Source organism: Bison bison, unplaced genomic scaffold (assembly GCF_000754665.1).
Source record: "Bison bison bison isolate TAMUID 2011002044 unplaced genomic scaffold, Bison_UMD1.0 scf7180017864516, whole genome shotgun sequence".
Taxonomy (NCBI): Eukaryota; Metazoa; Chordata; class Mammalia; order Artiodactyla; family Bovidae; genus Bison; species Bison bison.
The window spans coordinates 11183869-11197324 of NW_011495069.1; the positions used below are offsets into that span (position 1 = coordinate 11183869).

Genomic DNA, 13456 nt, shown 5'->3' on the forward strand with positions numbered 1-13456 from the left:
TCAGGAGGCAGGTCAGGTGGTCTGGTATTCCCATCTCTTGAAGAATTTTCCACAGTTTGTTGTGATCCACACAGTCAAAGGCTTTGGCGTAGTCAATAAAGCAGAAGTAGATGTTTTCCTGGAACTCTTTTGCTTTTTTGATGATCCAACAATCATCCACAATGATCATCCACAATGATCCATGGTGATCCATGATCCATTGTGGGTCGGCGTTTGGGGCACCGAGTGCAGCAGTACATGCACGGGGCCTTTTGAAGGAGGTTGCCATTACCTTCATTACCTCCACCATAGTTTGGCCTCAGTTCAAACAACAGGGAGGGAACATAGCCCCGCTCATCGGAACAAGACCCAGTTTTCCCCTCAGTCAATCTCTCCCATCAGGAAGCTTCCATAAGCCTCTTATCCTTCTCCATCAGAGGGCAGATAGAATGAAAACCACAGTCACAGAAAACTAATCAAACTCATCACATGGACCACAGCCTTGTCTAACTTAATGAAACTATGAGCCATGCTGTGTGGGGCCACCCAAGACGGATGGGTCATGGTGGAGAGTTCTGACAAAACGTGGTCCCCTGGAGAAGGGAATGGAAATCACTTCAGTATTCTTGCCTGGAGAATCCCATGAACAGTATGAAAAGGCAAAAAGTTAGGACACTGAAAGATGAACTCCCCAGGTTGGTAGGTGCCCAATATGCTACTGGAGAACAGTGGAGAAATAACTCCAGAAAGAATGAAGGGATGGAGCCAAAGCAAAACAACACCCAGTTGTGGATGTGATTGGTGATGGAAGTAAAGTCTGATGCTGTAAAGAGCAATAGGAACCTGGAATGTTAGGTCTGTGAATCAAAGCAAATTGGAAGTGGTCAAACAAGAGATGGCAAGAGTAAACATCGACATTTTAGGAATCAGTGAACTAAATGGACTGGAATGGGTGAATTTAACTCAGATGACCATTATATCTACTACTGTGGCAAGTATCCCTTAGAAGAAATGGAGTAGCCCTCAGAGTCAACAAAAGAGCCTGAAATGCAGTATTTGGATACAATCTCAAAATGACAGAATGATCTCTGTTCGTTTCCAAGGCAAACCATTCAATATCACAGTAATCCAAGTATATGCCCCCAACCAGTAATGCTGAAGAAGTTGAAGCTGAATGGTTCTATGAAGACCCACAAGACCTTCTAGAACTAACACTCCAAAAAGATGTCCTTTTCATTTAAGGGGCTGGAATGCAAAAGTAGGAAGTCAAGAGATACCTGGAGTAACAGGCAAATTTGGCCTTGGAGTACAGAATGAAGCAGGGCAAAGCTAACAGAATTTTGCAGAAAAGAACACCCTGGTCATAGCAAACACCCTCTTCCAACAACGTAAAAGAAGACTCTACACACAGACATCACCAGATGGTTATTACCATGACTGAAAAACAGCTGCAATCAATCAAAATAATGTAGAAACACTCTCTACAGAAAATGGTTACCTAAGAAGAAGTTGATGACTAGGGCAGAGAGAATAAAGAAAGGGCTTTTTTTTTCCCCCTTGTAGGTTAAGTATTAAGAAATGTATGTATTTATACTTATCTGGAGGAGGGAGAGTCCTTGTAACAATAATAACTACTGTTCGAGTGTGCACCAGCCAGGCGCTCAGCTAAGTGCTTTCCATGCGAGTTTTCATACTATTATTCTGATTGTATAGCTGAGGAACAAAGGCGCCAAAGAGGTAGATAACTTTTTTAAGGCCCCCTGAAGTAGTAAGTGGCTGATCTGAATTGAACCTGGCAATGTGATACTGGAGAAGCCAGCTGGTGAAGGGCTGACCCCAGACCAGGCAGAGGAGGCTGTAGGAGGAGCACCAGTTTGGAGAGGTGGGTGTCTTCAATCCTTGCCTGGGGAGATGAAAGGGGCCAGCCTCCCCTCCCAGGATAAGCAGGAAGGCCTCAGCCCAGAACACATGTACAAATCTGAATTCTAGAGAAAATTCCTGCCCAGAGCAAATGGATCGTGGCCTCGTTGTCCCTTTGTATTATCCACACTGCTTCTCTCTTGCATTGCAACAAATAATCAGAGTTTTTCTGTAAGCTGACAGAGTCTGTGCACTCAAGCTACTTAAATACATTTTTTTCCTGCACATTTTCTACATGTTCCTCCCTCAGCCCAGGATTCCTTTTTCCACAGCTTCTCTGCGAAGTGAGAAATTCAACTCACCCTTTAAGACCTGGATGAAATTTTACTTCCTCAAGGCATCTTTGACCTTCTTCTTAGGCTCTGCAGCAATAAAAATCACTTGCTCCACTCTGAGTGCTCCCATCACATGGATGGTGTGACTATCTATACCATTTATGACCATATTACACAAGTTCATTGCTTTCTACTTTACGAAGTTTTTTCAAGCATTTTCTTTAACCCATCACAACAAGGCAGAAGTTCACATTCCTTTTCCAACTTCTGGGGGAAGACATCCTCCAGAGCTCAGGCTCCTGTGTTATCTGCAACCCACCCTGGGGGATGGGCAGCACTCCCAACAGACATTATTTCTGCCGCAAAATGTAGGAATACACACACGAAGTGGATTGAATAGTGGCTCCATCAAAACTTCACTTTAGATCAGCTTTTGCCTCCAAAAGAGTTATGAAAAAAAAACAAAACTGTTGATTTTCAGAACTTTCTGAATTTTGGAGTGCAGACATGAATTTGGATTCGAATCCAAGTCTTTTAGACTCAGTTGAGGGTTCTTTTCACTTATCACTGAGTTTTACAGTCAGAATATATGTTGTCTCCTTATTCGACTGTAAGCTTATGGGGGGCATGAGCTTAACTAAAAGTTAAGACTTTTAGTCTTAACTCAGTGTTTAGCAGTGTCTGGGACCAAAGCAGTGCTTGAGAATGCTTCTTAAAGAAATAATCTTATTTTCCTCTTAAGTGAGAAAATGTATTGTAAAGCTAACAGACATTTAGGGAATCATGGGCAGAGCTCACAGCACTCCCAACAGACATTATTTCTGCCGCAAAATGTAGGAATACACGCACGAAGTGGATTGAAGGGACTTGGCTATTAAGGCAGTATTTACTCTTTTTAGTCCTGGGCTGTTTAGGAAAATACTGGTGTAGGATGGGTACAAATAAAAATGGATATTATCCTTAAGGGAGTTCAATCTAAGCAAAAACCCACGCCTCTTTTCCTCAAGGGAAAGTGCAGATCAAATCTGTACTAAGACTGTGATTCTTAAAAATATAGATGACCATAGATAAGAATATAAGTAGATCTCATAAAGAAGGCTGACCACTGAAGAACTGATGCCTTTGAACTGTGGTGCTGGAGAAGACTTCTGAGAGTCCCTTGGACAGCAAGGAGATCAAACCAGTCAATCCTAAAGAAAATCAATCCTGAATATTCATTAAAGGACTGATGCTGAAGCTCCAAAACTTGGGTGAAAAGCTGACTCACTGGAAAAGACCTGGATGCTGGGAAAGTTTGGGGGCAGGAAGAGAAGGGGGGGAGCAGAGGACGAGACGATCAGATGGCATCACTGACTCGATGGACATGAGTCTGAACAAACTCCGGGAAATAGCGAAGGACAGGGAAGCCTGGCGTGCTACAGTCCACGGGGTCACAAAGAATCGGACACGACTTAGCGACTGAACAACAACAACAAGATCTCAGTTCCTAGATGAAGGGTGGAACATGGATATGGAGTTACAGAGGCAGTTCTGGGTGTGAACCCTACCTTGGTTACTGACTGGCTAGCTGAACCTCACAGTACTCATCTGTGGAATGGGAGCACACTAGAAGTCAGCTCACAGATTAGATGAGGTACAGACATAAAGCACTTGCTAGAGTCTCTGATATACAGCAGAGGCCAGATAAATGGCAGCTGTTGCCAGTTGTGGGAACATCCAAGGAAATCTTTGAAACAGCTGGCTATATACCTCTGGAAAAACAGTCACCGAATCACTCAAAGGAAGAAGGCAACTTTTTGGAAAATCTGAGTAAATTTAATTCACCAAATATTTATTGATGGTCCTACTAAGTGCCAGGTACTGTGCCAAGGGCTTTAAAGATGAAAAAAAAAAAAAAAAGTATCTCCTGCCCAGGAGCTTGATGGCATGGGGACTCAACGTTTGAAAACACTGGGACTGGCTGGAGGGAGAGCAAAGGGTTAGCAAAGGGACTTTGGAAGCTGTGACACCTTAGCTGGAACTTCAAGGATAAAAGGCAAAGAGTCTAACCTGACTGTGGGCTGGGCCCAGATGCAGTCTGGATTGGAGCTGTGGGAATGGAGAGAATTTGATAACCTGGAATCCCTTTAATAAGAAGTGGCATTGATGTCACTGGGTGACTGATTCCATGGAGGAGTGGCTGAGGATCTTTCATGGCTCCCAGACTTCTGGTTTGCGCAACCAGATGTTGAGATAGGAGGAAGGAAAGAGTGGCGTGGAGCAGGGAGGAAGGTGTTAACATCTGCAGCCTGAAGCAGGTGGCCAGAAGTGTGTTGTGGAGGAGAGGGTACTCTGTGCTGGATGCCTGGGGCTGGGAGTCAGCTGTGTGTATGTGGAATCTAGGGTAGTAGGTAAACTTATGCTGGGTGATCTAGCTGGACAGTTAAACTATAATGTTAACAGCTTCTTGAGCTCCAGATACTGTGCTTATTAGCTTTATATACAAGACAATGTTTAGTCCTCAAAACATCTGGACAGCGTTATCACCCCAATTTTCAGATGGGAACTGCAAGTCAGAAAGTTAGGTAACTTGCCCAGGGTTTAACAGTAAGTGGCAAGACTTGATCTTAAGCTTGACCCCAAAGCTCAGACTGTCCAACGCTAAGCCGGTATTCCCTACACTGTGGGTGTGGAATCTTTGTCCTGGGAGATACTATGAGGTGTTCCTTAAGGCACAATACTTTTGGGCAATACTAAAGTCCCTTTATAAGATTCAGACTGCACATTAGAGTCACGAAGGCTCTGGAAAGTCCTCCTGGGAAGAAACCCACATGGCTTTGTGTCCTCCTGTGTTCCAGGGTTAGCTTGGCCGGGAACTCTACCCTCACAGCACGCAGGGGAACCATCTGCCCCCAAATGGGAGTTTAAAAAGCGCTGCAACCCACTCCCAGTTCTCTCCTTTGTCTTGTGGGAGCCTAGCTGCGGGCGGGAGGGGCGGGGCGAGGGGCAGGAGGTGGAAAGTTGAAGCTGCAAACACAGGTGGCTGAGGGCCGGATGGGCCTGCCACAGGCTGCCCACCCGGGGGGCAGGCGGGGGTTGGGGGAGAGCTGTGTTGGTCCAGCTGCCGCGCACCAGGGAGACCAGCCCCAGCCTGCTCCATGGAATGCCATCAATGCCAGACACTGCTGTTCCTGCAGACAGTTCTAACTGCGTCGTCAAGGACACCGCTCTGCAGAGACAGGAAGGAAAACCGGGCTGGGTCTGAATTCCAGGAGTTGAACCTTGAGTGTAATGATAGCAATTTCTTCCTTGTTTTTCATCTTTCAACTCACCAAAGGAGCGGGTGGCTGTGTTATGGAGTGCAAGCGAGGCACCCAAACACAGCCTGGCTGGATCTCAAGTCACTTTCCCAAGACTGTTCAGTGCCTTGCCCCGCGAGCGTGATGGCGCCACGCAACTCGGAGGGCTGCCTCTGCCTTCACTCGACAGATCCCAGACGGGATAAGGTCACAATGGCTCCTTTGAGGCCAAGGCTGTACACCTGTGATGCCATATGAACTACAAGGGAGACAAAAGCAGGCAGAAGAAAGAGCCTTTTGAGAGGCGGGGAAAAGAGGCCAGTACTCTGGGGACTGGCTCGGTTATACTGGCTGTGTTGGATGGGCACCAGCCAGCTCTGCTAAGATATCTTTCCTGCCTTCTGCATTTAATTAGCAACCATTTGTCCTTATCCTGCATCTTCCACTCCATCACCTCAAAGTGCTTTGCAGGAAGAGCTATCCTGGGTCAGGGAGGCTTTCTCCTCTGCTTGTCACAGAGAGCCAAGAACGTGCGCTCCATCACAGGGTGCTGGCTGAAGGTGACGGATGTCTTCTGTGGCTCTCCCGGGTCTGTCTCCAATCCCCAGAGTCACACACATGCCGCCTTCTGTGATTTAGTAAAGTGCTAGGCGTGCTGGGTACGCTGTTGTGGGATTTGATTTTACCATTAATAAGCAGGGCACAGTTGGGCCACCGTGGAGTAATGAAGTTCTCCAGCTTGCCCCCCAGCAGGAGATGCCAGTGGCTGCAGCTGGTGGGGTTCGGATGGAGTCCTGGGCTCTCAGGGAAGGCGCCTTTCAGGGGGCAAAGCTCACCATGTTCCATGGTGTGCAGGCACTCCCGCCTGCCCCCCTGTGCCTCTTCTAGTGTCCCCACCTCAGAGTCCTCTGGCCCTCCCACCGTTCAGGGCTTTTCTTCTGAAGCACAACCACTTTGAATGGAAGGGAATCAGAGACTGAGGGGCAGCTTCTGGAAGTTTCTACTCAGGACTGGCAAAGATATCTCTCTCTATCCTCTCAAACTCCTTCTTTCCCTCCACTAAGGTTACCAGAAAGCTTGCAGGCCTCCAATATTCTACAGCTGCTAACATCAGGGAATCTGCTTGAAGGAAGCTGCAGAGTCTGCTGCTTAGTTTGCTGAGGGCTAATATCAGTCACCTCAGATACGTAGATGATATCAACCCTTACAGCAGAAAGTGAAGAGGAACTAAAGAGCCTCTTGATGAAGGTGAAAGAGGAGAGTCAAAAAGCTGGCTTAAAGATCAACATTCCAAAAACTAAGATCACGGCATCCAGTCCCATCACTTCCTGGCAAACAGATGGGGAAACAGTGAGAGACTTTATTTTCTTGGGCTCCAAGATTACTGTGGACAATGACTGCAGCCATGAAATTAAAAGATGCTTGCTCCTTGGAAGAAAAGCTATCACCAAGCTAGACAGTGTATTAAAAAGCAGAGACATTACCGACAAAGGTCCATCTAGTCAAAGCTATGGTTTTTTCAGTAGTCATGTATGGATGTGAGAGCTGGACCATAAAGAAGGCTGAGTGCCAAAGAATTAATGCTTTCAAACTGTGGTGCTGGAAAAGATTCTTGAGAGTCCCTAGGACAGCAAGGAGATCAAACCAGTCACTCCTAAAGGAAATCAATCCTGAATATTCATTGGAAGGACTGATGCTGAAGCTGAAGCTCAAATACTTTGGCCACCTGATGCGAAAAGCTGACTCACTGGAAAAGACCCTCATGTTGGGAAAGATTGAAGGCAGGAGGAGAGGGGGCAATAGAGGATGAGGTGGTTGGATGGCATCGCCGACTCAATGGACATGAGTTTGAGCAAGCTCCAGGAGATGGTGAAGGACAGGGAAGCCTGGCGTGCTGCAGTCCATGGGGTTGCAAAGAGTCGGACATGACTGAGTGACTGAAGAACAACAATTCTCTGTGTTGCCTAAGAGAGAAAAGTGGGGCCACAGCCTGCAGCCAGCCGCTTTTGTCTCTTTGCTGGGTATGATGACAACACAGCCCCTGCCTGGTGGGCTGCTGACTTTGATGGCAAAGGGGCCCCTTGGTGAAATCTTGTGCCCAGGACCCCTTACTTCAAGCCACATCCTTGCTCCCGGGACGGGTGCCGGAGCAAATCCTGGTGAGCAGGGTGTCTGCTTCAGCTTCCCAGACTCGTCAGAACTGGACAATTGTTGAATCAGAGGACTCAAGACTCATAATCATTTCCATGGATGCAGGAATACATTGAGAAGGATGCTGAGGCCTTGTGTTGTCTTGGCAGAAAAAAGTGTTGTTTGGAGAGAATGAGGCAAAAAGGAGTGTAGGTTTTGAGGTACATAGAAAAGGGAGCTATGAAGCTTTGTCACTGGCTTTGTCACAGAAGACAAGGGTAGGGGGGATGCCCCCCCTCATGCCTATTTTTTTTTTTTTTTTGGTCACATGGCACAGCATGTGGGATCTTAGATCCCTGACCAGGAATCAAATCCACACCCTCTGCAGTAGAAGTTCAGTCTTAACCACAGGACTGCCAGGGAAGTCCCAGGACTGCCCATGTTTACTACAGCTGACCTTGGTCAATCCCTTTCTTTATCAAAAATAACTGGAAAAAAAAAAAAAGGAATAGCACAGGGAAAGATATTCAATACCCTGTGATAAACCACAATGGAAAAGAATACAAAAAAAGATATATATATATAAAAACGGAATTACTTTGCTGTACACCAGAAACTAACATAACATTTTAAATCAACTATACTTCAATTAAAAAAACCAACCCAACCCCGCCCCCCACCCCAAGACAAAAGCAAAACAAGAACATCAAAACTGAAAAGAAGGGAGACTGGCGTGACATCCTCACTCTACCAGTGAGTGGCAGGGCTGGGACTAGTGCTCTCGCGAGTGGTCCTGGTCGACACCCCATGAGCCACAGATTAGCCTCCTGTTATCTCTGCTCTTGCTTCTCTAAAATGAAGACCCTTCCCACCATGCAGGCTGGGAGAGGCCTGGACAACACAGGGGCTGCTAGGAGAGGCCAGACAAGAAGAACTCGGCACGCCCCGGCCGCGTCTAGGGGCAGTTCCTTGGAGGTGTGCCACCACCCTTGACTCTCAGAGGCAAGAGTGAGGAGACAGGGGTGGAAGGACTGGGCCCTAAAGCTGGCTGTGCAGTGTCAAGTCCAGAGGGAAGGTAATGTAAAGTGCGTCACAGGATACGAAATCCAGCTGGGGTCTGAAGCCTGTGACCAAGGGTCGTCCCTTCTGAGCCTCTTTCTGCAGATCCCTCCCTCAAGGACCACATACTGAGCGCACTCAAGGCGTGTCATCAGTCAGACACACCACATTTTCTCTTTCCTCTGGGCTTCTGCCCATGCAGGCGCTTCTATTTTCACTCCTTGTATAGGGCCCCAGATTTTCTGGGGGCTCAGCCGAGACCTTGTGTCTCCAGAGACAGCACTCTGACAGGGGTGGGTGCTCTCTTCTGTGCGTCCAGCGATTCTATCACAGCACTTACCCCGGACCATCTCCTGGACTAGAGTGTGAGCTCCTGGAGGGCAAAGTCTACGGATTATTCACCTCAGTACCCAGCACTTAGTAGGCCCTCAAAGAACAAATGCTGGCTCACATCGTAGGCGCACAGTGAGTTCTGTCCCCTCCTTCTTCACTCATGACCACACTGAAGAGCTCCAGGAGACCAACAAACAAGCAAACAAATCCAAGTTCTTTCAACAGGGTGCCAAATGAGAATGCTAAATTTTTTCTCAAACTACTGTAATTCTGGTTTAAAAACCAAGTCACTTGCATAGAGCTTCAGTTTTAAACACTGACATCAACTGTTAAAAAGAAGAAATCCCCTGAGAGTAAACTGGCCTAGAGTGAGAACTCACTACCTACACAGCCTGGGTCCCCACCACCTGCTCCCCCTAATTCCATCTGGCTAAGACAGAATGGGTATTTGTCCAAAGGCTTCACAGCTTTATTTCATTCTGTGCTAGCAGCAGGCAGGTGAGAAAGCCATGATGACGACGATGCTGTTTTATGAAAGCTTCAGGATCCTGAAAAGGGGATGAGACAGAGAATAGCATTCCTACCGTTTTCCCAGGGGATGGGGTGGGGGTGGGGAGCTGCCCTTCCAATGAAGAGCAGAGTCTTGGGGTCACCTGAATGACCAACAATTTCACCTTCTCTTCTGAACTTATTTCTAACTTTATACTCCATCTCATGCTCAAAAAACATTTGAGATGACGGTCATTGTTTCTTCAGGTCTATGTCTATATCATGGGCTGTTGGTAAAGTGACATCCTAGTTGTGTGATTGTGGGCAAGTGACCTTCAAGTGTCTTGAGCCTCAGCTCTCTTACCTGTAAAATGGTGATAGCAATGACCAAAACTGGGTTACTGTGATTTTAAAAATCCATAACATATGTGGGGAACCTTAGCCCAGTTCCTGCCACTTAGTAGGTACACAGTAAATGAGAGCTGTCATTACCACAAGATCCAGAGAATGGCGAGTTCTAAAAGGGGACTTGCAGGAACAAAAGGAAAGTGGACACTGGAGCTTCTGGGAATTATCTGATAGAGAATCCAGAACTCTGCACAAGGGGTGGTGGTCATGGGGACCTCGGAAATTTCTGGAATGTTTGTAATTCTCCCGTGTTTGTAATTTTCTCCCACAGTCTTATTTCATTTAGATCAGCAGTTTAATTCTTTACAGGAAAAAGACCCAAGTGCTTATTTAGGGGATTCATTTGGGGGTAAAAGAAAGACACTTACTAAGAGACTAAAGGAAAAGGTCTTGGCAGAGAACAGCTGGAATATTTGGGGGCAAGAGGAATAAACAGAGGGACATTCAGAATGTTGACAGGAGAACAGGAGGTCCCTGGAGGCCTCATTCTGAGGAGTTCTGCCCCTGACTCAGACCTGAGCAAACTCTTCCTCCCTGCTGTGCCCAGAACTCGGCCCACAGTGTAAGCATTACAAGTCACATCAGGTTGGGGAACACTCTGCTGGGACTCTGCTCAGACAACGTGACCCCACTCAGTGTAACCTGACACATCCAGTCACCGGGATGTTTAAAGGACACCTGATTCTGTGACAATGTGGTTACCCTACACCACCTGACATGACAGCAGAGAGGAGAATCCCAGTCTCTGGCCTCGGTCCATGCTTAGGTCGCCTGAATCTGGGTCAGAAGGGAAGGCTGTCCTTTAGGGGCAGAGAGAATTCCTGCCTGCCTCAGTCTGTACCCACAGGGCAATGGTTTTCAACCCTGGCTGGGGCATCAGAGTCGCTTGGAGAGGTTTAAAAACTCAGATGATGGAGACTTCCCTGGTGGTCCAGTGGCTGAAAGTCCGCCTGGCAATAAGGGGATGTGGGTTTGATCCCTGGTTGGAGAACTAAGATCCTACATGCCACAGAGCAACTAAGAACACGCACTGCCAGCTACTGAACCCGCCCGCTCCAGAGCCCACGTGGCACAACTAGAGATCTCACATGACACAGTGAAGATGCCACGTGCCACAACTAAGACCAAACACAGCCAGGTCATAATACAATGCTTCGTGGAAAGACCGTGCTTTGAACTTCTGGGAAATGACCAGGGTTCCACACAAGGAGATAAGAGAAGCTCTTTTTCCTAAGTGGTATCTGCAACCAGATCAGTCTGTTCTATAATAGCTTCCCTGGCTCTCCAAGGGCTGGGAATCTACCAGGAGGCAGCTGCGCTTGGCTGCCTAACCTTCCCATGCCTTTCTCAGGGTCCCTGAACATCGGAGACACTCGCCTCATCACCACAGAACTCAATAAAAGGTACACTTATTACAGAAGCTAGATTCAGATTCAACTAACATTCTTGGAGCTCCTTGTCTGTGGCGGGCCCTGAAGCAGACACATAAAAACTGCAAGCCTGTGAGAGGCACTACCTCGTTCTCACTAGGGGTGTGTTCCTGGAAAAAGAGTGTTCATCAGAGTTTTACCAACTCATTACAGCAGTCCTCAGTAGATGTCTTCCCAACATGGTGATTTATCACCTGTGATCAACATACAAACTGGGTTTTACTGACTGATGTATATTCTCAAAATTTCAATTGCTCTAATCGAGTGCATGACCATGCACTGATATCTGAGGCTTATCCTCTTCAGCTGTCAAGACATCTAGCTTGTATTTTTTAAGTAAAAATATGGAACACTTCACAAATTTGCGTGTCACCCTTGTGCAGGGACCGTGCTAATCTCTATATCATTTCAATTTTAATATCTGAGCTGCTGAAGCCAGCACTCTAGCCTGAATTTGAATCATGAAAATAATTCCTTGTTTGTCTGTCATTTGGAAAGCAATCAAACCATTTGCTGGGAATCAAAGAGTTTTAAACAAGAGAGTATGCAGATACTTTTTGGTGAAGAGTATTCCTTTTATTGAAGCTGATTAGCACTATGAGCTATAACTACATTGTCTCCATTTTTAGAAGTGGTAAAACTGAAGCTCAGAGAATCTCAGTAACTTGTTAAACACACACAGCTAGGACAGGGAGGGCAAGGACTTGACCCCAGGTCTTCTCATTTCCAGATCCGTGCTTTTTCCCTCGTACCGCTAGCGGACCTCACTAGGTCTCCTGCATGGCTATAAGCACTTATGTGCAGATGTATAATTGTTGAAAATTCACATACTGTTTTTTTCAGCCACATGCAAAAATCATGGATTAAGATCCAACAGAATTTTAGGATATAATCACAAAAGTAACAAGGGCTCAGAGGGGCTGAGTGATTTGTCCAAGATCAAACAGCTACTAAGAGGCCGAGCCTGTATTTGACCTTAGGTCTGTATGGCTCCAAAACAACAGCTCTTTTCAACTAGCTAAAGGCACACACACAGTGTACTGGAGAGGAAATCACATGAGACAGGACTCAGGAGCCAAGAATTCCTGTCTCTGTTCCAATCTTTATTAGCTAAATCACTTTGGACAAGTCCCTTGCCTTCTGCAAACTGGAAGCAATGATCTCTGATCTACTTCACTATGAGAAGTGAAGATCCAAATGGATAAAAAAGTATTCTGAAAATTCCTTCCATAAAACAATAGAGCATAGGAATTCACGTAGGCCAGTCAGACAGCTGTGGGTTCAAAAATTCTGACTCTGCCACTTACTGGCTTGTGTGATCTTGGACAAGTGATTTTACTTCTCATGTCTCCATTTTCTCATCTGCAAAATGGGGCTAAATCAAGTACCTACACCAAAGGGCTGTTGTGACGATTAAATGAGAGCATCCATTTATATACAGATTGGCCCACATAGAGTACAGGATCAGCGAACGTCAGCCACTGTCACCATAGCCGTGCCTGCCAGGTTTTCAACTTCCTCAAGCACGGACTTCCTGAGCTACCACACCTGGGCAATAGTTTCCTATTATTCTCTGCGTTCCTCCTCTGGCCTTGACTCTCCTTCCCTTTCCAGTCTCCCTTCCCCACAGCCCATCTTAATACCCCCCAGCCAACCCCAGTCCCCTTCCCCCATTTCGGCGCCGTGTCTTACTCGACGACCTTGGCTGGGTCCCCGTGGTGCCCATAGACCAGCGCCCGGACCCGGGAAGGCTCAGCAGAGGCAGAGAAGGAGGCGGAGGCAGGCCGCCGCCGGCGGGACTCTGGGAGCAGCCTCTGCCCTAGCTGGGCCGGGGCTCGAGTCCTGCACAGCGCCCCGCAAACCCACATGTTCCCTCCAGTCAACTCAGAGACAGACGCTGCGAGATACGTCATCTTCCAGCGACCGCTCGCCTGCGCCCGGCCCCGCCCCCTAGGTGACCACGCCCCTCGCTCCTTTTAAAGGGCTGTCGCGGTCCTCCGCAGCTGGCGCTGGCGCTAGGTGAAACTCCGTGGGAAACCAGGAATAATCGGCGGAGGTAGTTAGGGGAGTCTTGGGGACTCTGAGCCTCCCAGGCTTGAACTCCTAACGTTAGAAATTGGCTTAAAGCTGGGACTGGCTTAAAGTCTGCGATTGA

At 47.2% G+C, this 13456-nt stretch overlaps 1 protein-coding gene across 2 annotated transcripts in view; it reads right to left on the bottom strand.

Moving 5' to 3' along the window:
- The window catches only part of MECR (mitochondrial trans-2-enoyl-CoA reductase), a 40812-nt gene extending 27606 nt beyond the window's left edge, over window positions 1-13206 (bottom strand). The window contains exon 1 of one of the 2 annotated variants that reach the window (XM_010830213.1): window positions 13002-13118. In XM_010830213.1, the coding sequence (XP_010828515.1) occupies window positions 13002-13027 (26 nt within the window). In that variant the 5' untranslated portion in view covers window positions 13028-13118. Of the gene's footprint in view, window positions 1-12993 lie in introns of both variants that reach the window. The other variant, XM_010830212.1, reaches the window with a different exon arrangement.
- Between the last annotated feature and the right edge of the window lie 250 nt (window positions 13207-13456).